The sequence below is a fragment of the Carassius gibelio genome, chromosome B25 (assembly GCF_023724105.1).
Source record: "Carassius gibelio isolate Cgi1373 ecotype wild population from Czech Republic chromosome B25, carGib1.2-hapl.c, whole genome shotgun sequence".
Lineage (NCBI taxonomy): Eukaryota > Metazoa > Chordata > Actinopteri > Cypriniformes > Cyprinidae > Carassius > Carassius gibelio.
In genome coordinates this window covers 16,590,188-16,613,624 of record NC_068420.1, presented here as the reverse complement: position 1 = coordinate 16,613,624, position 23,437 = coordinate 16,590,188, and the positions used below count along the sequence as shown (strand labels likewise).

Here is a 23,437-nt window from a genome sequence, read left to right as displayed (position 1 = left end):
GGGTAAATATGTGTCCTGGAAATAAGATGATCCTCTCGGCGCTCATCTTTTAAAGGATCGCACTTCCTAATAACAGCTTTGATTTGCATTGATTGGTATTCCCAAAAGAGAGGTGTCAACCGCGCATGACCAGCCCTTCAACATAAATCCAGTGTGAAGCAGGCAGGTGTGGATGTGGGTCGGACTCTTCCTTTTGTTTTCGCTGCTATCCAGATCTGTTCGCGCACAGGTGAGGTCTGCTTCTCTCTAGACAGGTGTGACTGTATTTAAATTTTAATTGCCTTAATGTGTTCTCTAAAGTTGCCGATTTGTCGGTCTTTAAAGGAAAGTTGTGTCTGCTTGTTCATAGCGGTTTTCTAGTCTGAAGTCAAGTGCTCTTGTGTGAAGAGGTGTTTCATTCATTGGTTTGCCAGAATGGGTTTATGTGAGGTACTCTGGAGAACTTTAACTGCACTGTCTGTTCTCTGTCCAGCTATTGGTGAGTAGAAGTCTGTCTATATCTACACTGAAAAATATGGTATAGAAACCATTTTCACTCAGAAATTGTTGGTAAATTATAACAAATTATTACAAAGAAATGGCAATTTACGTTGAGTTCAGTGTAATTTTGAAATGAAAAAAAAAACGATTTTATTTAAACTTATTTTTCAGTTTACCAGTCCTGAGGACCTCTCCAATTTTTAATGCAGTTTTAATCAGAAAAAAAATGGCAGTATTTTCTATATGGTCTAAGATTTCTGAACCTTGCGTTGTGCGTAATATAAAACATGTGAATTTCCAGCTTTTTTTATATCTAGTTACTGTTATTCATGAAAGTTACTGTGAAGTATTTCAATAAACTGTACCTCAGTCAAGGTTATTTAAAAATATTTGTAAAAAAAAGTTTAGTAACAAAAAGTCTCGTCAAAATACACATTTTTTTTTCTTTAATCTTGAATGTTTATTTATTTACTAAAGTTACTATTCTTGTATTTCATTTTTAGAGGGACATTTTATGATGTAAATTAGATTTTGAATTCTAGATAAATCCTTGGGACATTTTAAGAACAGCTTGAATGTTTATGAAATAAATTAATACGTCATTAACTAACATTATATGACGATTCACATTTATTGTAGTGTTGCAAAACTCCCTTTGATCTTGAACCAAACAGGTGCCAATTCTGCCATTACCTGGGAAGTTCAAAGGTATGATGGATGGTATAATAATTTGGCAGATCACGACCGAGGGGCTGCAGGTGAATGAATTCATACATCGTTTAGGCTTTTTATCAAAAAAATGAAGGAAAGAAACATCAGGATGTTCTCCCCGCAGATGCAGCACTGGTCCGGCTCTTTCCGGCGCAGTACAGCGATGGCGTTTATCTGCCCCGACAGGAACCACACCTGCCCAACCCTCGCCAGATTAGCAACATAGCCATGAGTGGCCAATCCGGTCTCATGTCCCACAGTAACAAAAGCGTTCTCTCTGTGGCCTTCGGTGAGTGACGCTTTCATTTAAACAAGGCACGACCTGTTGATTGAAGAGCCAGCCCTTTAATTATAGTTTCACATTTTAATAAAGACATCCTGAGTGTAATTTACCTTAAAGGGTTAGTTCACCCAATTAAAATAAAAATTGTACAATTTAATTGCCCTCATACTGTTCCAGACCTTTCTTTCATGGTACAAAAACCAAGAAATTGCTAGCATCTCTTTTCCATGCAATTGAATAGGAACTGTAACATTCAAGCTTCAGAACAGATGCAAAAGCACTATAAAATTACTCATAAGAGGAGTAGTGATGTCTAGTTTACAAGGAATCATTCATCCTTTTAGATTAGATTAGATAAACCTTTATTCATCTCCCAAAATGGGGAAATTTCCAAGTTACAGCAGCGAAGAAAAAGTGCAAACAAGCAAAGACTAAGGCCCCGTCCACACGGAGATGGAGCTTACCCCAATCTGATCTTTTTTTTCCTCGTCTCAAGAAATATCCGCGTCCACACGAAACCGCAAAATGTAGTATATACATGCCAGACCAGTATGTGGCGCTGTAATCCTGCCACAGAGATACACTAAAAACGGAGAAGAAGACTTGGACTATGCTCATAAACCTTGCGCGTGGTACACAAACGAACATGGAACAATACATTTATTAATCTTTGTTAATGTTAGTTAATAAAAAGACAATCGTTCAGTGTTTGTTCATGTTTTTGTTGCTGTTACGTGACGTAGAGGTGTCTGACTAGGGGGGAGACGTGGGCTGATGACGCCATCGTTTCAGAAAATATACGGATTAGCCGTCCAGACGAAAACGCAAAGACGCCGTTTTCAAATTTATCCACTCTGGGACCCGGTTTCAAAAAATAGCAGTTTCACTTTACGAAAACGCCGGATCCGTGTGGACGAAACGCCTATCGGATAAAAAATATGTGTTTATTCACAGAAACGCGTCTCCGTGTGGACGGGGCCTAAAAAAAAGGAATATTTTTTTAGTTAGATGATTAATTCACAAAATGGACTGAATCAGTCAACTGGAATAGCACATATTTTTGAATATGATTGGGAAAATAGTCAGATTCAAGTGTATACTTGCTCTATTTTTTTTTTGTCATTTTTGATTGGATTATTTCATTATTTCACCTCCTCTTTCAATCTAATTGAAATTTCATCTCTAGATCAATTGAGCGGTTTCATTGAAGTCTTTTCAGTCCACCAATAAACAGATTATTTGGCTGCTTGTAAATGTAGCTAGATTGCAGAGGTTCACAAGTTAATGTTTACCCAAAAATGAAAAATGGGCTGTCAATTTACCCTCAAATCTTCCAAGATATAGGTGACTTTTTCCTTGAGTAGAACAATGAAGAAGATTTTTAGCTGAAACTGTGGCACTTGGAGATTGATGAAGTCAGCGGCTTCCATCATTTTGAAAGTCAAAAACACAAATCAGGGAACACAATATGAATACCTGTGGCTCTTTCTAATACATTGAGGTCTTATGAAGTGAAGTGATCAGTCTGTGCAAGAAACTGATCATTATTTATAAAGTTGCTATCTGTAACAGAGAGAAATCCGATTGTTTTTTGCCAACTGGTTCTTTTGGACAGCTGGTTTCCGTTAACTGGTTCAAATAACTGATTAATTAGTTAATTTACATAATCATGCAATGATGCAACGTAAGCACAGATATAGGCTAATTATTAAATCACCCAATAATGAAGTGAAACATGGATGTTTTACATTTCTAAAGCATATAAAGAATATAAAATAGTCTTCTTCAGATCACCTTTTTACATGAGCAATGAGAAAACCATAAGAACTTTCATTTGGGCCTTTCATTCAAGTGTTTGTTTTTCACATTTGCATATCACCAGCTCATCAGTGTCCAGCCGTAACTTTTTCGTCGGTTCAGTGACTGTTGGAGTGATGGAATGATTTGGCAAAACCAGCGTGACAGGATCAGATACGCTGGTATTTTTGCTCATTTCGAGTCAGAGTGTCTTGTCAGGTGTCTGAAAGTGAGTCTTGGTTAACTGCTTGAGCTGCGATTCAGCGAAATCAGATTTGCATCAATGTAATCAGCATTATTTACGTTCAGTATAAAGCACGCATGCTGAACACATTGAGCACATTGTTTCGTGAAGAACACGTCCACAAAAGGAGTTCGCATTTAGAGCCGCGCAGACACGTTCATTTTATGTTGTATAAACAACGAAGCATATTCTACATGAAAGAATGAGCTTAATCCCATTGATTAAAAACTTGCTATCGTATGCGTCACTCTACTGGTCATCTTCAGTGCGCACAGCTCAAAACAGAAATGCAGAACATTAATAACTTCTGTCATATATATATAATGATAGCACTGTTGTAAAAATTGTGAATTGTTAGGGTTTCGCTGACGTTTTGTGTTAACTATCTTTTATGAAAACATTATTTACCCCGTTTGTATCTGCGAGGCACTTGTTACACATTTTCCCTGTTCGTGTTAACATCAGTAATTATGGCTGTCGAATGTCTGACTTGACTCAATGTATTTTGCCCCGCCCCCAAACATATGATTCGACTATCAGTCAAATATCAGCAAGATTCTAAAATTCCGATTCGACTGAAAATCCTTAGTCAGAGACACCCCTAGGTTGAACCAATGATGTCACATGGACTGTTTTACTACGTTTCTGGACCTGGGAACATTTCAGTTGTATTGCTGTCTGTGGGAGGGTCAGAGAGCTCCCGGATTTCATCAAAAATATCTTAACTTGTGTTCCTAAGATGAACGAAGGTCTCACAGGTTTGGAATGACATGAGGGTGAGTAATTATTGACAGAATTTCATTTTTGGGTGAACTATCCCTTTAAGAATTTAAACCCGTTTTAGAGTTCTTTAAGGATTTCAGTAGATATTTTCCCGATATAAGATCATTTAAATTCTCATGATGGCCATTTTAACACATGCTCTTTATCACTACGTTAGGTTACCATGTGTGGTCTGAGATCTCAGAGTCCAGAAGACCTGGTTGCCCTCCTGAATTTATGCATATTAAAGTCCAGAAAGAAGATCCTGTCTTTGGCTCTGACTCTTCTGAACCGGTCCTGCTTCACTTCCAGAGAGCAGAGTGGGATCTGAGCACAGGCAATAGTCCTAACAATCCTCGCACACAGGTGTGTATGTAGACGCAATAGATCATATAGGATTTAGAATGTATCTGCTGAGGTTTTGATTTACGCATAATTCGTTTCAGGTGAATCATGTGACAGCATGGATAGATGGCAGCTCCATCTATGGGTCGTCCAGCTCATGGTGTGATGCCTTGAGAACATTTTCCAAAGGACTGCTGGCGTCAGGCTCCTCACAGGACATGCCCCGGCGCAGCAGCAGTGGTTACCTCATGTGGAGCGCGCCGGACCCCAGCACCAGCCCCGGCTCACAGGAGCTCTACGGTAACATATGGAGCTGCTGCTTTAAGATGTATTACATCTATTTATTTATGACCACATATGGTCTGTAGTCACATGGCTAACCTAGGAATTTTTGTCTAATAATACTTGGAATATTTTGCATTCATGCTTTCTTGCAACATCCCATACAAAATTATACCATGGTATCCACAGGTTCCTTTAAAGCATTTTAGTACCTGCAATTATGTAACTGCTATAAACTGCTTCAAAATCACCCTCTGCAAACACTGAGAAGCTTTCATAATCTTTGTCATTCATTCGTTTGTTTTGTTGTTGTTGTTTTTTTTTATGGGAAAATAAGTACTTTTTTATTTTCTTAATGGATAACTGTTTCATTAGTTTGTTTGTCTGTTACCCATTTTATTTCATTTTGGACAAATACATAATAAATGTATTATATGCATAAATAAATAAATAGACTTATTTATGAATATTACTTTGGATTTATAATAATAATAATAATAATTATATTTATTTATATATGGACTAACATATAAATAATACATAAATTGAAAAAAAATAAACATATTAATAAATAAATAAATAATAAATTTAATTTAATGAATCCAATAACAATAATAATAATAATAATAATAAAGTAATAAATAAATAATAAAAATACAAAATAATTATAAAAATAATAATTATAATAAATAAATGATTGAATAATTAAATAAATACTAGAGTGGTATTGTTGCAACTGTGACTAAAGTAATTATCGTGATTTAATACTGGTTATCATGGTAAATTTGGTAAAAGGGATTCAGGTAAAAATTTTAATCTTTTCACCGCTAATTAGGTCGTCACCAGGTTAAATTCTTTTGTATGAGCATGCGTCTGCTAAAACCCATAACAACATGTTGCCGTATGTTACTGTAAAAAAAATTAAAAACATAATACCGATATGAGGTATGGCACGTAAAATATGATGCCAAAAGACCATCGTTTTTTTTTAATAATCTATTTATCTCTTGTAAATGGCTTCATCGCTAGCAAAACACTTAGCAATAAAGTACAAGCGAACAAGATACGTATTGGAGTAATGTTTCACTTTGCACAGGTTTAGTTTGGGTTTTTCATGCAGAGAGGGCTTATGGAAATGTTGCAAGTTGTTTTCAGCTGCTGGTTTTGTGTGTTCTCAGAGTTCGGGAATTCCTGGGCCAATGAGAACATCTTTACGGTCACTGAGGGAATTATTTGGTTTCGTTACCACAATTACCTGGCCTCCAAACTGCATGAGGAACACCCCTCTTGGTCAGACGAAGAGCTTTTCCAAAATGCCCGAAAGAAGGTTATTGCCACATTTCAGGTAAAGCAGATCCTCTATTACTGACTCACTTCATGCAACAGGTGCCAATTTGGAGGAGTGTGATGCAGGATCCTTCACTTGACATCTCCTTTGAACACTGGCGTATAAATATAATGATATATCACTCTTATTTCTGATTTGATGATCGATGTTTCCTCAGAATATAGCGTTCTATGAGTGGCTGCCGGCCCATCTGGGAAAACCAGTGACTTCCTATCCAGGTGAGATTTCTGTGTGTGTGTGTGTGTGTGTGTGTGTGTGTGCACATGCTCCAGTAGTCTGTGGTTTGTCTAAGCCTCAGACGGCACACCCACTGACCACAGTCCGTTCACTGACCGTCTGAAGGTCACACTACAACTTGAGTTTCATTCATTTACAAATATGTATGTTAGTGGAGATTAACAAATTATTTTTTTATTTGTAATTTCAATAATGACCTCATGCCACAAGTCAGAAGATTGGCTACACAAGACTAACCTGTGGTCGGTTAAGATCTCTCTCATGGTTTGTGTAAAATGCAGGCGGCTTCGCAATCGACAGCATGTCGTTGACATCTACGTCATTACAGTGTAACAGATGCCAAGTATGTCATTTCTGCTGTGGGCAGTACTGTTCACAGTGGTTAGTGAAAAAGATGAGCTAATAATGGGATATATGTTGTGAAATGACTCGTTTCTGCAGGTTATCAGAAATATGTTGATCCAGGGATCTCTGCTGAGTTTGAAGCTGCTGCTGTGAGGTACTGGCTGACTCTTGTTCCAACCGCTGTATATAAAAGGTACATTTCCCAAATCACTTTTGTTAAACTGATGAGTTGAAAGCCATTTATTTCAATCATTGCAAAACACCATTGACATAGTAACTTTCAAGGATTTCTATTCAACTTACACTAAATGTTTGGGGTTGGTATGAAGTCTCTTATTCTCACCAAGGCTGACGTATGGAGTCAATTTAACGATGTATATATATGCAAAAAAATGTTTTGAAAATGAAAGTATTGAGGAAAATAAAATAAATAATTGCAAAACATAAATGAAACAGTGAGAAGGCAATGATTTTGCAATACATATTTTCCATGGTCATATCTATTAATTTATTTGCAACGCTGCTTTTATTTTGCGTGTCAGTCTAGTTTGAGCTTGCGATACCATTTTTCCTTTGCGCTTCATTTTTCTGCACGTCTCTCTTTGTGGCACTGTTTTGATGTGGGGGCGGAGTCAAGGGATGGGGGTGTGTACAACATGCCTCCCTGGAAGTGATGTCATCGGCCCGAGACACAGCTCACCGATCCAGGTCCTGTCATGATGAGCGAGACTTTCAAGTGGATCGTTTCTTTTCATTCAATAGCATTACAATATTCATGTTTTCGTTTTATTTACTTTATTAACAAATGTATCTGTATTAGCAGTGTTGGCTTAAGTTAAAGAAGTTGTTGCCGTGAACATCTGCTGTTAATTTCTCTCGATGTGCACAATTTTATAGCATTAAAATGTGTATTGTTTCATTTGGTTAACTGCAAGTGTTTATTTAAAATCTCTTAACTTGTGGGAGGACACCAGCGCACAGAAGCGTTCTTTGCTCACACTAGTTTTAATGTAAAATAATGCAATTCACTTCATAAACTATAACTTACATCATTAAAGAGGTCTACGACTCAAGTTTCATATCGATCGCGAATTCGTTTTTCATTTACAGTACATAACTACTGGCATAAATTAATAAATTACTGTCATTGTAAGATAATTTATTTTTTTTAACTTGAGTCTTTTTGGTTTCGTTTTTTGTCATGGTTGCTGTCGCGCTGTTTCATTTATGTTTTGCGATTCTTTATTTTTGTTTGCAAAAAGCTAATTTATTTTCCTCAATACTTTAATTTTTGTTTGCAAAACTTTATTTTCTTTTGCTAAACTTAATTTTTTTGCATATATATATATATATAAGGCGTTATACTGACATCATGCTGACGTTTTTGGATAAAAAATACAGCAAAAATTGTAATGACTTCCAATTGATAGTGTATATATAAAATCCTCCTTTGTGTCTAAAATTGTGCTGAAATGTGATTTTGGGATTCAGAAACAGGACATGCCACTACAAAAGCGCTGTGAACAATGATGCAAGTAAATCTCCTGCCCTGCGTTTATGCAACACCTTCTGGAAGCGAAATGTGAGTCATGATAAACAGGGTTTGGTTTGGATTGGATTATGCAACCATGCTATTACATTTGAAATTAATTGTAAAAATTATAGTATGCAATAAAATAAAAGATGACATTGCTATATCATCAAGTTCTATTTGTTTTAGAATCCAAACCTGCAGTCCCGTCAGGATGTGGATGAGCTAATAATGGGCATGGCTTCTCAGATCGCTGAGCGAGAGGACAACATCATTGTGGAGGATCTCAGAGGTTGGTTTTTTCAAATAATTCAATGGCATCAAAGACAATCTGCTGGTTAACACATCTTCTCTGTTCCTTTTCTCCATTAGACTACATGTACGGCCCCTTGCGGTTCTCGCGCTCTGATGCAGTGGCTTTGACCATCCAGAGGGGGCGTGATTTCGGGCTGCCCAGTTATAATCAGATCAGAGAGAGCCTCAACATGCGGCCGGTCAACAGTTGGGACGAGATCAACCCTAAACTGAATAACACACAGGTGCTGTTACAGCCAGCAGCGACAATCTCTCAATAACAAATCCCCAACCAGCACAGTCCAAATATATCTGTTTCTTTAAAACCGTTTTTCAGTTGTTAAGGGAGCTGGCAGAGTTGTATGAGAACGATACCTCCAGACTAGATCCATTTGTGGGCGGCCTGCTAGAATCCCAGGAAGGACCAGGTCCAGTGTTTTCCACCATCATCCTGGATCAGTTTGAACGCATACGAAACGCTGACCGCTTCTGGTTTGAGAACAAACAAAATGGGTGGGACATTTTCCTTTGACGATTACTCGAAGCCATATCAGTTTGGTCAGATGAGCACACTAAATCCCGAAAGATATCCTTCCTTTCAGGTTGTTCACTGAGGAGGAGATCCAAGCCATTCGTAACACCACGTTTCATGATGTCCTTCTGAAGGTCACCAGTGCAGAGGAGGGCGACATTCAAAGGAATGTATTCTTCTGGCTGAACGGTAATGAGCAACCCAAATGCATTAACAACATACTCAGGGAAAATATCATATTACACAGCTGTGATGTGTTTATATTGGGCTTTTTTGTGCAGGTGATCCCTGCCCCCAGCCTCAGCCAATCACATCCTCCGATCTTCCCCCCTGTACAAAAGCCTCCTCTATGAGTTACTTTGACAGCAGCAGCCAGGCTGGTTTTGGTGTAACAGTGGTGGTGCTCTTCCTGTTTCCTGTTGGTTAGTGTTATTTGTCTGTTTGTGTGTGTGCTATAAATTTATTAAAGTTAAATTGCATTTTCATATATTTATAGACAACTGCATTTGGTCTGGACTTATAAAAGTTTGTTTGTTTATTGCATTAATTATTAAACCACAGAAGATATAAACGTTATAGTATTTTATATAATAAGAATTATATATTTTATTTAAAATAATAATAATAATATGACCTTTTATTAAAAACATATTGGAATGGATCTTTGTGTGAATTGTATTAGAAAACAATTAAAATGTTGAATAATAGTATTATTTATTAATTATAGTATTAAAATAGTATTATTTATAAGATTTTTAAATAACAGTATTTCATATATTCGTATTCGTAAGTAAAAAATAGATAACATTATTAATTGATTTATTTTTATCTAGCTCAAATTTTGTGTATTTTCCATTTAAAATAATTCATATGTCTAATAATAGTTTATTTATTGGATGATAGAGTTAAAAATAGTCTTCTTTATTAGAATTTTAAATGATAGTATTTTAAATATAAAATTTTATACAAACAATAGTATTTTTATATAATTATGTATTTTCATATTTTGTTTAAGAAAGATTGGAATGTTATTTTGTTTTAAAATAAAAAAATATATAACAACAGTATTTATTTATTAAGCTAGCTTAAACTTTGTGCAAATTTCCGTCTAAAATAATACATTTAAATAATATTATTTACATATAGCATTTAATATAAATAAAACAGTTTTTATATAGTAATATCTATGTACAGTATTTTCATTGTTTTTAATGTTTTCTCGATCTCTCGACAGTGAGCTACATCGTAGCTTGTGTCGTTGCTCATGTCCGGACAGCCAGATACAAACGATTCCAGAAGAAGCTCAGAGGTTCCACCACAGACAAGAAACCTGCACATGAAACTATTGGTCAGTAATATCACATGCAGTGTCACATTGGTCTGAAATGCCAGTGAAGATGAGTTTATTAACCTCTGTCATTGCATTTTATTTTTTTATTCAGCCAAAGAGTGGTTAGGGCACACTACAGCACCCAAACAAGTCACACTTGTGTTCAACGAGAAGACCGTACTCCAGACTTTTGATGAGAATGGGTCTCTTCTCAGTTCTCACAGCTTGGGCGATCAAGACCACCTCAATGTGTTAATATCCAATGACCACCAGCATCGTGCACTGCTCCTGAAGATCCCCAAAGAGTATGATCTGGTAGGAATTTGGGAGTTCAGTCTGTTGCCATCATTCATCTAATGCTCAATGAGACATTAAGATGCTGGATTTCTGTCTGAAAGGTTTTGTTCTTTGAGGACGTTGGCCAGAGGTCAGAGTTCCTGGGTCACCTGCGCTCTGAGCTGGAGGGCAGAATTCAGAATCTCACCGTGATGGAAATGAGTGAGAAAGAGATTCTCAGAGATGCAGTCACCAGAGAACAGAGGGAAAAGATTGTGGAGACGTTCTTCAAGCACGCTTTTTCAAAGGTAAGTTGTCTCTTCATGTGTCTGCAAGGTCATTTTGTCTTCGTTCTGTTGATAAAGTGTCACTAAGTGGTGGAGTAGCATCATACATGTGTTTTTTGACCGCAGGTCTTGGACATTGATAAAAGTGACGCGGGAGACTTGAGCTGTAGGACCAGAGAAGCTTTACAGTGTGAGCTCACACGAGTTGAATTCGCCAGCGTGCTCGGTCTGAAGCCTGACTCGCTCTTTGTGGAGTCCATGTTCACACTGGCTGACAAGGACGGTAACGGATACCTTTCGTTTCAGGAGTTCCTGGATGTTATTGTCATTTTCATGAGAGGTGAGGTTGTTCAAATCTTTTGTATTGCAGTGCAATGTTTCGTTACATTTCGTTACAATATCGTAATTTTAAAATATAATAGTGTTAAAATGTTACAATGCTAGAAAGTTACCTTGCTGTTACCTTGTTACTGAAGTTACAATTTTATAGTATTACAATGCTACAAAGTTACCTTTTTATGTCGTTAGGATGTTTAACACTTTCACAGGGTTACAATGTTAGAATATAGCCTCGTTCAGACTGTCAGCCCAAATCCGATTTTTGTGCAAATCCGATTGAAATCCAATCATATTCCTATATGGTTTGGAATCCTATTCAAATCGCATTTCTTGAAATTCATTTCAGTCTGACCAGTCAGATCGGGTTTAGCATAGCTTTTTCACGTTCTCTTGCCACGTAAAACATAAACATGTCATGTCATAAGACAACATCTGTATTGCAAACTGTATTGCTGTTATTGTTGTTTTTAGCATAGCCATAACAACGCAAATTGCATTACCATAGAAACCAAGGCACATTCCTTAACGAAAGAGCGTTTATGGACACACAAATTGGATATGAACAGTTTCAATACACTGCGTGGACAGTCACTGATGCTGGAAATGCACAAATTCGAATTTGGGCTGGCAGTCTCAACAAAGCTTATTACTATGCTATAAATTTACATTGTTCGAATTTTAATAAACATTTATCAGCGTTTAGAACGTTACAGTTGTACGATATTACAATGCTACCAAGCTACTTTGTTACATTATTAGGCTGTTACACTTTTACAATTTTACAATGTCACAATCCTACAATGTTACCTCGTTACATTGTGGTTACATGATATAACCTTTTTTAAGTGACATGGTTAGGATTAGGACACTTTTACAGTGTTACAATGTTACACTATGTTACCGTTTTATGATGTTACAACTTTACCTTGGTACATTTTTGTGACATGATTTAACCATTTTTTTATTTTTTGGTGTTGTGATGTTACAACGTTACAGTATTAGAATGCTACAATGCTACAAAATCGCCTTGCTACTGTATGTTGTAAGGATGTTACAATTTTATAACGTTGAAGCATTACAATGTTACAAAGTAACTTTGTGTTGTTAGAATGCCACAGTGTTATGGTGCTACTGTGTTGTGTTGGTAAGATTTGATTGGATTTCCAATCCAGGTACTCCCGAGGAGAAGTCTAAGCTTCTGTTTTCAATGCATGACATTAAAGAAGATGGCTTCTTGTCCAAGGAAGAGTTCACTTCTTTACTCAGGTCAGTTCTAATGTTTGTTAATTTTTGAGCCTTGTAGAGAGCAAAAGTATTTTGTGCAAAGATTTCTTGATAAAAACCTGAAATTATAGATTCAGATTATACTTTTAGACTTCAGTAACTCCTCTGAAGGATTTCTTCTTTCTTCTAGCCAGTTTTTCCTCTTGTCTTGTGCAGGTCTTTCATTGATATCTCTGGAAGTGCTTTATCTAAGAGTCAGGCTGAGGATGGTATAGCAGCGATGCTTCAGGCAGCAGGTCTCGACAACAAAGATTCCTTCTCCTGGGAGGATTTTCACTTTCTGCTGCGAGACCATTCAGCTCAGCTCAATATTAAAGGTTAAAGATATATTTTTCTTTCTGCTCTAATCCCCCATGTCATAAATTGCTTAGTTCCCCAAACACAGACACATTTGACTTTGAAACTGTTGTTCATGTATTCCCAGGCATGGAAGTACTTGGTAAGAAAAAACTATCCAGACAACAGCGAGTATCTTTCATTGAGAAAAATAGGTAAATAAAAATGATATAACATAAAACAAATTTTAAATGAGTACACGGTAATACAGCTAAAGTTGTTTTGTAGTTCTTCAGCCGTGGAAGAGCTTACTCACAGGCCTGAGGGGGAGCAAGAGCAGGAACTTCGTCAAAGACAGATCAAGAAGTGAGACGTTAATGTATAACATCTCTGCTGTGGTTATTTTACAGCATGTGTAGCATTATGTAACGTGTTCTGACATGTGTATGGTCATTAGGAGCTCAGCTAGGTGTTAGATTTAAGCCTTTGTGAAACCCGTCATTTATTGGCTATTGAGAAATGTGGCAATCAGTATTTGTGGGAAGTGATGCCAGCATTCTGTGATGTAATATTGGTCAGGTTTCGCTTTGAACGTCATAAACTTTAGTTGACTGACAATATTAAACAGACTGAGACAGTAGCAGAAATAACTAGATTTTTACATATTATGTAGACAGTGTTAGTGGAGATGAAGCAGAGAATCAGAGCAGCCCGAAGGACTGTGCCAGTGACAGTCTAGCCTTTCGAAAAAAAACCACACAAGTCTTGATTTTGTCAAGCCACCTTAGTTAAAGCCTAATATGTTTCTTTTTTCCCTCATTAGAATTGAACAAAGCAACCCAAAGGTGTATGTGAGGCCTCAGAGAGAACGCTACAATAGAAACCCAGTGCAGCAATGGATCCAGCAGTTCAAACGCTTCATAGAAAACTACAGAAGACATATCATTTGCATAGTCATCATATACGGGATCTCAGCTGGACTAGCACTGGAAAGATGCTACCGTAAGTGTCCCTTTATATTCTCTCTTTCCATCACTGAACATTGTATTGTGCATATTTAAGCCTTAACTTGATTTATTGTGATCATGTTGAATAGCTCCTAATTTGTGACACTGGAGATCCGCACTAATGGTTACAAACCAATAGCAATGTTTGTAGATTATGGTTTACAGGCCCACGCCAGTGGCATCCCAGAGACCTCCATGGTGGGTGTGCTCGTGTCTCGTGGTTCTGCGGCCGCTATCTCCTTCCTGTTTCCCTACATGCTCCTCACCGTGTGCCGTAACCTGATAACCATGTGCAGGGAGACTTTTCTTAACAGATACATCCCATTCGATGCGGCCATCGACCTTCACCGTCACATGGCTATAGTTGCTGTTGTCCTCTCAGGTCAGAAAAGATCAATTCGCTCTACATGCACTAGCATTTAATATTTAAACTCTCCCTTAAACCACCCCTTTCAAAAGAATTTCACCACAGATATGATTCAGTATAATGTTGTATCCCTGTAATTATGCTTTAACACTTTGTATGTCAAGACATATTTGTGCAGTTTATAGCATACAGTGTGTGAATCACATTCATTTAATTACCAGGGTTCAAAGTTCCAATACATAATGTGGCATACATCAATTGTATTAATACATGTGCTCATATAATATTTTATTTATTGATCTATTTTTGTGCCAGTTGTTCACAGTTTGGGTCATGTGGTCAACGTTTATGTTTTCTGCATCAGTGACCTCAGCATTCTTGCCTGCCTGTTTCCTAGAGTGTTCTCCAACAATGGGTAATTCATGTTCAGCTTGATTGACATAAGAAACGTTTCACTTGGATATTCATCAAACAATTTTTTAGTAGCTGGGTTTCCATCACCCTGCTTTTATACACATTTTGACGAATTGAGTGATGGAAACACTGACTTTCGAATAAATATGGCTTGATATATAAAAAAAAAACTTTTTACATTCGCTTGAAGTGGTTTTTGACTTGTGCGATAAAAGGTTAATACAAATAATGGGAGATGGAAATGCATTTAGCGAATAAATTCCTCTTAGCGCATTAAAAAAGTTATGTGACTTTGCGCTATGGGAAGGTAAAACCTCACCAGTGTTGGGCAGTAGCGCATTACTTAGTAACGCGTTACTGTAATTTGATTACTTTTTTAGTAACGGAGTATTCTAACGCGCTATAATTTTCAAAATAATACAAATAAATTGTTATTCATCTATTGCACAAAAGCAACATGAACTAATATAAAATATTAACGATTAGCAGGCGCAAGTGTATGCAGAGTTTCTATTTTGAGCAATGCAGTGCTGAAATTAGCATGCTCACGTTTCCTCTCATTATAACACACGAATCGTAGACATTATGAAATATTAATTATCCATATTGTGTTATAACTAAGATTTGTGAGATTGCGATGAACTGAGATGTCTTTTAGAGATTATAAATGCAGCGCTCTTTGCTTGCATTCTGCCAAACCATGCACGCAGCAGCCACTTGCTTTAGTTAAAATTAACAGCGTTCTGTGAATGTTGATGCTTTAATAACAAATATTTATCTGGAACGTGTATGCTGGGATTTCATAACTTTCATAGAGAAAAAAAGTAATGTAACTAGTAATTAAGTAACTATTTACTAATTACTTTTGAAATAAAGTAATCAGAACAGTAACGTGATTACTTTTAAAAGGAGTAACCAGTAATTTGATTACATTTTCAGCGTATTTTGCCCAACACTGAACCTGACTAACCAGCGGAGCGACCTTGTACCACAGCATCTAAAATGTTGTTATGGTCATTCAGAAATGCCCGAGCAATGTCTGTCATCAGAGTATTTCTGTATAATTGCCTCCCAGAAATGTCTTGCACGACTGACAAGCAGCATCCACCTCCGAAAGAAATAACCACAATCATTGTGTTTCGTCAGCTCGCTCTGAGCCGCAAGCAATTTATGATATGTGAAAATTATTATATTCAGTAGCTTCTCCTACTTTTCTTAGTGATTTATAGTTCCAGTTTATCAGGAAGTGACGATTTTGTTCTCTTTGACTCGGTGATATGTTCGCAAATGTTTTGTACGATATTCCAATTTTGCGCATAAGTTAAATTCGCAGCTTTGGATGGAAACCCAGCTAGTGTTACTACTGTTTGAGATGGTTTCATAAAATGGAATGTTCTCTAGAGTGTTTGTGTAACCATGGAATGTTGTGAATGTTCAAAGAACATTAAAAAAAGAACATTTTAATGGGAACTTAAAATATTCTTAGAATATATGTTTCCTCTAGGAAACTCTACTAGTGCAGGAGTCTTGTCCTAAATTCTGTGTTGGTCATTTGCAGGTCTGAGCTTCCAATGAAATGGACCTTCTGGTTTTTCAAGACAGTTCCTGGTAAAGCTGCACATTCAGTGTTGTTTTGATATATTCAGTATTACATTTACAGAGTCGGTTTATTATTTTTTCTAGACGTGTGTTTGCTGCAACACTCTGTTTTGTTTTTCTTTCAGGTCTCACTGGAGTTCTTTTGCTGTTGATTTTTGCTTTTATGTATGTCTTTGCCTCGCACTATTTCAGACGCATCAGCTTTAGAGGATTCTGGATCACACACCACCTATATGTGCTCGTCTATGTCCTGGTAAAGGGGAAAAAAGCACCTATAAATGAGTGTTAGAGCTTCAGTATTATGTACTAAGACTGGACTGGACACAGGAACTGACTTGCTCTCTTTCTCTCTCATCTCATTTGGCAGACTGTGATCCACGGCAGCTACGCCCTCCTCCAGGAGCCCCGCTTCCACATCTACCTGATCCCCCCTGGCCTCCTCTTCCTCCTGGACAAGCTCATCAGCCTCAACAGGAAGAAGGTGGAGATCCCCGTAGTGAAAGCCGAGCTGCTGCCCTCAGGTAGACGATAATCTCAGCAGATCCATCACAAAGCTCTTTTATCTCAGAGTCTCCAAGGGCCTGAGCACACAGCGCTGTGTCATGTGCTGTAACGTGATCACTTTTAATTGCTCTGAAATCTTACGGCGTCTCATAATAGGAAACCTTGAGTTGAATTCAGGACTCACTTTATATATTTTAAAATAAAATGATGTTTAAAATCTCCAATTAGGTAACACTTTCTTTATAATAGTCCACTCTAGACATTCTACAAGCGAAAAGTAACTTTGCAGCTTTGTCAACTATGAATTATTAGAGTATTAGTAGACTGTCTGCTTAGTATCTGCTAACACTTTATTTTGATGGTCACCCAACAGTCATTCTAATGATTATAAGCATTGTTGGGGAAAGATACTTTTGAAAGTAATCCGTTACAATATTGCGTTACTCCATTAAAAAAGTAGCTAATTGCATTACTTACAGTATAGTTACTTTTTATCGAAAGCAAGACATAATTTTTTTTATTACTTTTTGTCAGTTGAACTGGGCTCACATGTTTATTTTAAAAGTAAAAGTGAAATGAATAAGTCTCAGCTTGAATGAAGTCCCGCTACACTTACTCCCAATCTCTCTCAACTCGGGGACAGGAGAGGTGTCTTGTATTACTTTTAATGGGTTAGTTTACCCAAAAATGAAAATTCTGTCATTAATGAACAACATGTGTGTGAGTAATTAATGACAGACTTTTCATTTTTGGGTGAACTAACTCTTTAAGTAACTTTCATTACTATTTTGAAAATGTAACATGTTTTCTCTGATACATTTAAAAGTAACGTGTTACTTTACTAGTTACTTTTAAAAGTAATCTGATTACATATCTCAAGTTACTTGAAATCTGTTACCCCCAACACTGACTATAAGTAACTTTGCTTTTATATGTGAACTTAAACTAACTCTAACCTTAAAATAAAATAAAATAAACAGTCTTTTGAAAGTTAGTTGATATTTCCTGCCAAAGTTATTTATGGCAAGTAGAATGTCTAAAGTGGACTAGTGGCACTGATAACAAACTTGATTCTCAATTTCTCTGAACTGCCAGGTGTAACTTACCTGGAATTTAAGCGTCCACAAGGTTTTGTCTACCGCTCGGGACAGTGGGTACGTATCGCATGCCTGGCGCTGGGTACAGATGAGTACCATCCTTTCACCCTGACCTCCGCACCACATGAGGAGACCCTCAGCCTTCATATCCGTGCAGTGGGACCCTGGACCAGCAAACTCCGAGAGGCCTACACCCCTGAAAATCTCCTGGAGTTTGGAGGATATCCAAAGGCAAGGATACCCAGTTTGTCTTCCGTTAATATAGATGTAGATAAACTTGAATGCTGCCGATATGATAACCGATTATTTAGAATTATATGTGCCGATACCGATACAGGGAGCCCCTTCATTTGGTATATACATTTGGTACATAAAAATTAGAAGTTAAAATGAATGACAAAACTATTATATTCAACAAAATTTATTTTCAGATATATTAATCCCTTGTTCTGTCACTTGAACTGAGACTCCACAGCACACTGTTGCTCCACATTTAAGAGTTTAAAAATTACATTTTTAGAATTTTGTGATCAAATGAACAGTATTTGAAAGCTAGACCCTGCTGTATGTCGACAGCTGTATCTGGATGGGCCGTTTGGGGAGGGCCATCAGGAGTGGACAGACTATGAGGTGTCAGTATTGGTGGGCGCTGGGATTGGAGTCACACCTTTTGCTTCCATCTTAAAAGACCTGGTGTTCAAATCTTCAGTCAAGTTCAAATTTCACTGCAAAAAGGTAAAATACAATGTGCAAAAAGTTTTTAATGTCTTGTAATTAATGATTGAGTTTTTAATGAGGGGGAAGTCGTGGCCTAGTGGTTCGAGAGTTTGACTCCTAAGCCTAGGGTTGTGGGTTTGAATCTCGGGTGCAATACCACGACTTAGGTGCACTTGAGCAAGGCATCGAACCCCCAACTGCTCCCTGGGCACCGCAGCATAAATGGCTGCTGTGTGTGTGTGTGTGTGTGTGTGTGTGTGTTCACTGCTGTGTGTGTGCACTTTGGATGGGTTAAATGCAAAACACGAATTCTGAGTATGGGTCACCATACTTGGCTGAATGTCACGTCACTTTAACGACTCTTAACATGGTGCCTCTAGGTGTATTTTATCTGGGTGACACGGACTCAGCATCAGTTCGAGTGGGTGTCTGACATCATAAGAGAGGTGGAGGACATGGACGCTCAGGAGCTGGTGTCAGTGCACATCTACATCACTCAGCTGGCTGAGAAATTCGATCTCCGCACCACTATGCTGGTAAATCCATTGTTTATTTGAGAATGATAAGAGTTTTTTATTGGTTTATAAGGTTATTGTAAGTTCAACTGGACTACTGTGATGTAATCTAAAGCAGGTAACTGATATGAAGTTATGGCTGGGTGTAAAGTCATTACTCTTTCTCTTTCTCAAGTATGTCTGTGAGCGCCACTTTCAGAGGGTGTGGAATAGGAGTCTGTTCACCGGCCTACGCTCCATCACACACTTCGGCCGCCCACCCTTTTTGGCTTTTCTCAGTTCGCTACAGGAAGTTCATCCAGAGGTCAGAAGCCAAATAATTTGCTTCTAAAATGCAATGAAGCTTTACAGTTAACTATTTCCACCAGATTTTTGACAGAAGTTGCTAGCCACCACCAGTGTTTTTGCAGATTTTCACTAAAATTTCATGGCCCTCAGAATATTTTGTGGTATGAATATCTAAACATGCAATAAAACAAAATAAAGATTAGACCCTCTACTTTAAACAAAAAAATAATAATAAGTTAATAAGTTTTCAGTTTTATTCTAGCTTCAAGCATTGTGTTTTTATCAACACTTGAATGTAGGTAGGTTTCCATAAAAAATTTGACATTTTGGGAGAGAAGTTGACAAAATAACATTTTTATTGAATACTACATCTGGATCAAATTCAGTAATGTATCAAAGAAAAGATGCAGTAGATGGCTTCAATCTCCCAAAGCTTGCACAGGCCTTTACCACTTTCTGGATTATAACTATAACATTAGGCAGTTTTCATTTATATGCGCTTAGTGTTGATGATTGCATTATTTTTCATATGCATATGCTTACATACTGCGTCTTCCTGGTCTGTGTTTTTGATCAGCACGTTCAGGATATGCGCCCCCTAGTGTATAACAGTGGAAACACAGAAAATGCTGTGTTTAGCAGGGAAAGAGTTGCCAATATATGCTAATATAATATATAATATGCTAATATGCTAATATAGTTATCCTTATAGATGTCTTTATCGTTATAGTTATTTTTATCATTATAATCATAATTATCGCGATAGTCATTATTATAGTTATGTTTATCGTTATAGCTATCTTTAGCATTATAGTTATCATTGTTGTTTTCATTAAAGTTATCTTTATCGTTATGGTTACCATTATAGATATCTTTATCGTTATGGTTGTCATTAAAGTTATAGATATTACCTTTATTGTTATAGTTATCATTATAGTTATCGTTAAAGTTCTTTATCATGCAGTTATCCTTATAGTTATCATTATCATCTTTTTAGTTATAGTTACTGTATAGTTATCGTTGTAGTTATTGTTATAGTTATCATTCTAGTTATCGTTATGGGTATAGTTATCGTTAAAGTTCTTTATCATACAGTTATCCTTATAGTTATCATTATCATCTTTTTATTTATAGTTACTGTATAGTTATCGTTGTAGTTATTGTTATAGTTATCTTTATCGTTATTGTTAAAGTTATATTTATAGTTATCATTATAGTTATCTTTTTTGTTAGTTATCTTTATCGTTAGTTATCATTATCATCACAGTTTTCTTTATAGTTACTGTAACTCTATCGTTATAGTTATCTCTAATGTTATAGTTATCGTTAGTTATTTTTGTAGTTATTGTTGTAGTTATGTTTATTATTAAAGTTATCTTCATCGTTACAGTTATCCTTATGGATATAGTAATCTTTACAGTTGTAGGGCATGTACTATTGCATTTTTCTAAATCTTCATGTATTAGTAAATATCTGTGATTCATAAGGGATCTTGTGAAAGGAGTCATTTTAAGTTTTAGGTTAAAAAGTCATTTAATTAGATCATTGTGACAGTGATATCAACCTCACGTACACCACTGATGATGTTTCCTTGTTAAAGGTGGAGAAGATCGGCGTGTTTAGCTGCGGTCCTCCTGGTCTGACTAAGAATGTGGAGAAGGCCTGCCAGCAAATGAACAAACACGACCAGACACATTTTGTTCACCACTATGAGAACTTCTAGACAATATTATTGAATCAATGAATCACTGAAACATCAATATTGATTCATTTTGAATGGACTGGAGTCCATTATTCCATTTAAAACAGCATGAGTTGCCATTACTAGTTGGTAAAGTTAAGGTCATATGAATCTATAATGCAGTCAACAGTTGAGCTAAATTAAAAACGAAACGAAACAAAACAAAAATCATACACCAGAAACAGATTACTGATATTTTGGAGTTATGATAAATTAATCACTTTTAGTGTTTTTTTAGTTACTGTACTGTACTTTTTTGCATCTTTTCTGTGTTTCTCTATTTGAATGCAAAAATACATATAGATGATGTACATTGTATGTAACATGATGAATAAATGATGTGTTATTCCATTTTAGTCAAATGTAATTGTCATTTGAGTGTTATTGTTGATGTCTCATCATCATTATCGCAAAAAAAAAAAGGCAATAATCAAATTCCTTCTTCAGCTGTTTTGATTGAATTTGATTATTCTTAAAGTCTTAAAAATGAACATTTTCTCTTTTGTTGATGCCTCTTAACTTTAAACCATTCAACTAGAGGTGCACAATAAATATCGGCCGATAATTAATGCGTATCTCGTCAGTAAAGCCAGTTCTCTAATCAGCGGTAAATACCATCAGGTGCGTGATTTCACATAGAGCAGCTGTTACTAAACAGAGCCGTTGTTAACTGATGAGCTGCACAAATCCACGTTCATTATAAGCCTTTATTTGCGCAGCTAGTCAGTTAACAACAGCTCTGTGTAGTAACAGCTGCTCTATGTGAAATCACGCACCTGATGGAATATACCAGAACCGGCTTTACTGATGAAATGCGCATTAATTATCGGCCGATATTTATCGTGCACCCCTACATTCAACAGTTTGACCAATAGTAGGAATTTTCCATTAAAACAACAGCTGAGATGAGCATCCCTTAATATTTATTCCAGCTACATAATTCAGTGCAGAACAATATGGTTATTGGCAACAATGCAATAAAAGTGGGGGACAGATCATATCACTTTTGGAATGTGAACATGATTTGCACAAGAGCAATCATCAGAGTACTAGGATGATACAGAGTACCCAACCCTGAGTCAGAACGTACCCTGTGATTTATTGCACCACACATACAGAAAAAAACGAACTTTTCATGAAGACTTTTTATATAAAACTTTTCCAAAAGTGCATATGTTTATAATCACATAGGCCTATATAGATATATCTGTACAAATACATTAAAAGACACAAATGTATTTGTAACTCTATATTCTTACACCTGAATTTTTGTCTATACACTCTTCTTTTTCACTTTTTCTTTTATTTTGCTGATTTGAATCTGGCCACATGGTGATAGTTGGATGATATACTATCATTAATTTCTTACTGGTTGATTGCAAGTTTGAATTTTGGTCTTGTTTGTATTTAAATTATTCTTTTCTACTGCAATCTTTAGCCCTGATGAAGGCCTGTGCGGAGAAACTATTCTTTTCAGTTTCACTTTCTGATCATTTTCACATTTCCACTTCGTATGCATTGCTAGTTTTGTTCAAAATCCACTTTTATTATCTTTATCAAAAGATGCACTATAATAAACAGGTCAAAATCACTGTCACGGATGTCATAAAGTTTTAGGTCACCAGTACTCAGAATATAATAAAATTATGCTTACATATATTTTTTATGCTTTTAGTTTAAAATAAACACACTGGTCTGTGGCATCAAAAAGCCTGAAAACCCCTGTCCTAGAGTGTGTCTGGGGCCTTAGACTTTATGCTGGATTAGACTGGGTTAAATTCTGTGCAGATAACTGGTAACAGAAGATGGAGAATAAATTATATGGATTTAAAAATGGAAAATATTAATTTTATGATATGCAATGTGTGCATATATATATATATGTGTGTGTGTGTGTGTGTGTGTGTGTGTGTGTGTGAATTATATTAAATTAACAAACAGACTCTGCAACATCTAGTTTATTTCTTTAAATGTTCTCGGATTATAACTTGATGGTCTGATTCAACAAGAATCTACACTTTGAAAACTGATCATGTCACAAGTGTGTGATGTAATGTTGGGTTTTTTTTCAGAACAATTTAGGTGTGCATTATATGGTGAGTTCAGGTAAATTGTGATGACTTAACCATCCCACAGTTAACCTGAATTTACTAGTTATATTGCTTTTATGTTATATATTAACATGACATATTCTCTGTATTTTTT

At 36.4% G+C, this 23,437-nt stretch overlaps 1 protein-coding gene across 1 annotated transcript; it reads left to right on the top strand.

Moving 5' to 3' along the window:
• The first annotated feature begins 93 nt into the window (after positions 1-93).
• On the top strand, positions 94-21,581 carry LOC128013932 (dual oxidase 1-like). The gene is made up of 33 exons (XM_052597130.1): positions 94-478; positions 1,155-1,238; positions 1,316-1,480; positions 4,456-4,643; positions 4,724-4,922; positions 6,083-6,249; positions 6,410-6,470; positions 6,931-7,027; positions 8,326-8,416; positions 8,555-8,657; positions 8,738-8,904; positions 8,997-9,172; positions 9,262-9,380; positions 9,473-9,613; positions 10,426-10,539; positions 10,634-10,836; positions 10,920-11,105; positions 11,211-11,424; positions 12,596-12,689; positions 12,864-13,024; positions 13,132-13,198; positions 13,272-13,349; positions 13,807-13,985; positions 14,142-14,372; positions 14,673-14,772; positions 16,330-16,379; positions 16,496-16,623; positions 16,738-16,891; positions 17,970-18,202; positions 18,548-18,706; positions 19,069-19,224; positions 19,379-19,507; positions 21,092-21,581. Exons 1-33 carry the CDS (start codon positions 415-417, stop codon positions 21,212-21,214), a joined length of 4,581 nt encoding a protein of 1,526 aa, XP_052453090.1. The 5' UTR covers positions 94-414; the 3' UTR covers positions 21,215-21,581.
• The last annotated feature ends 1,856 nt before the right edge of the window (positions 21,582-23,437 follow it).

Bases quoted from the DNA above. Each gene is read 5' to 3' on its own strand.
- LOC128013932 (XM_052597130.1), top strand. From the start codon at position 415: ATGGGTTTATGTGAGGTACTCTGGAGAACTTTAACTGCACTGTCTGTT. The intron at 13,025-13,131 runs GTTAAAGATATA...ATGTATTCCCAG, and splicing joins AGCTCAGCTCAATATTAAAG to GCATGGAAGTACTTGGTAAG. The intron at 16,380-16,495 runs GTAAAGCTGCAC...TTTTTCTTTCAG, and splicing joins GTTTTTCAAGACAGTTCCTG to GTCTCACTGGAGTTCTTTTG.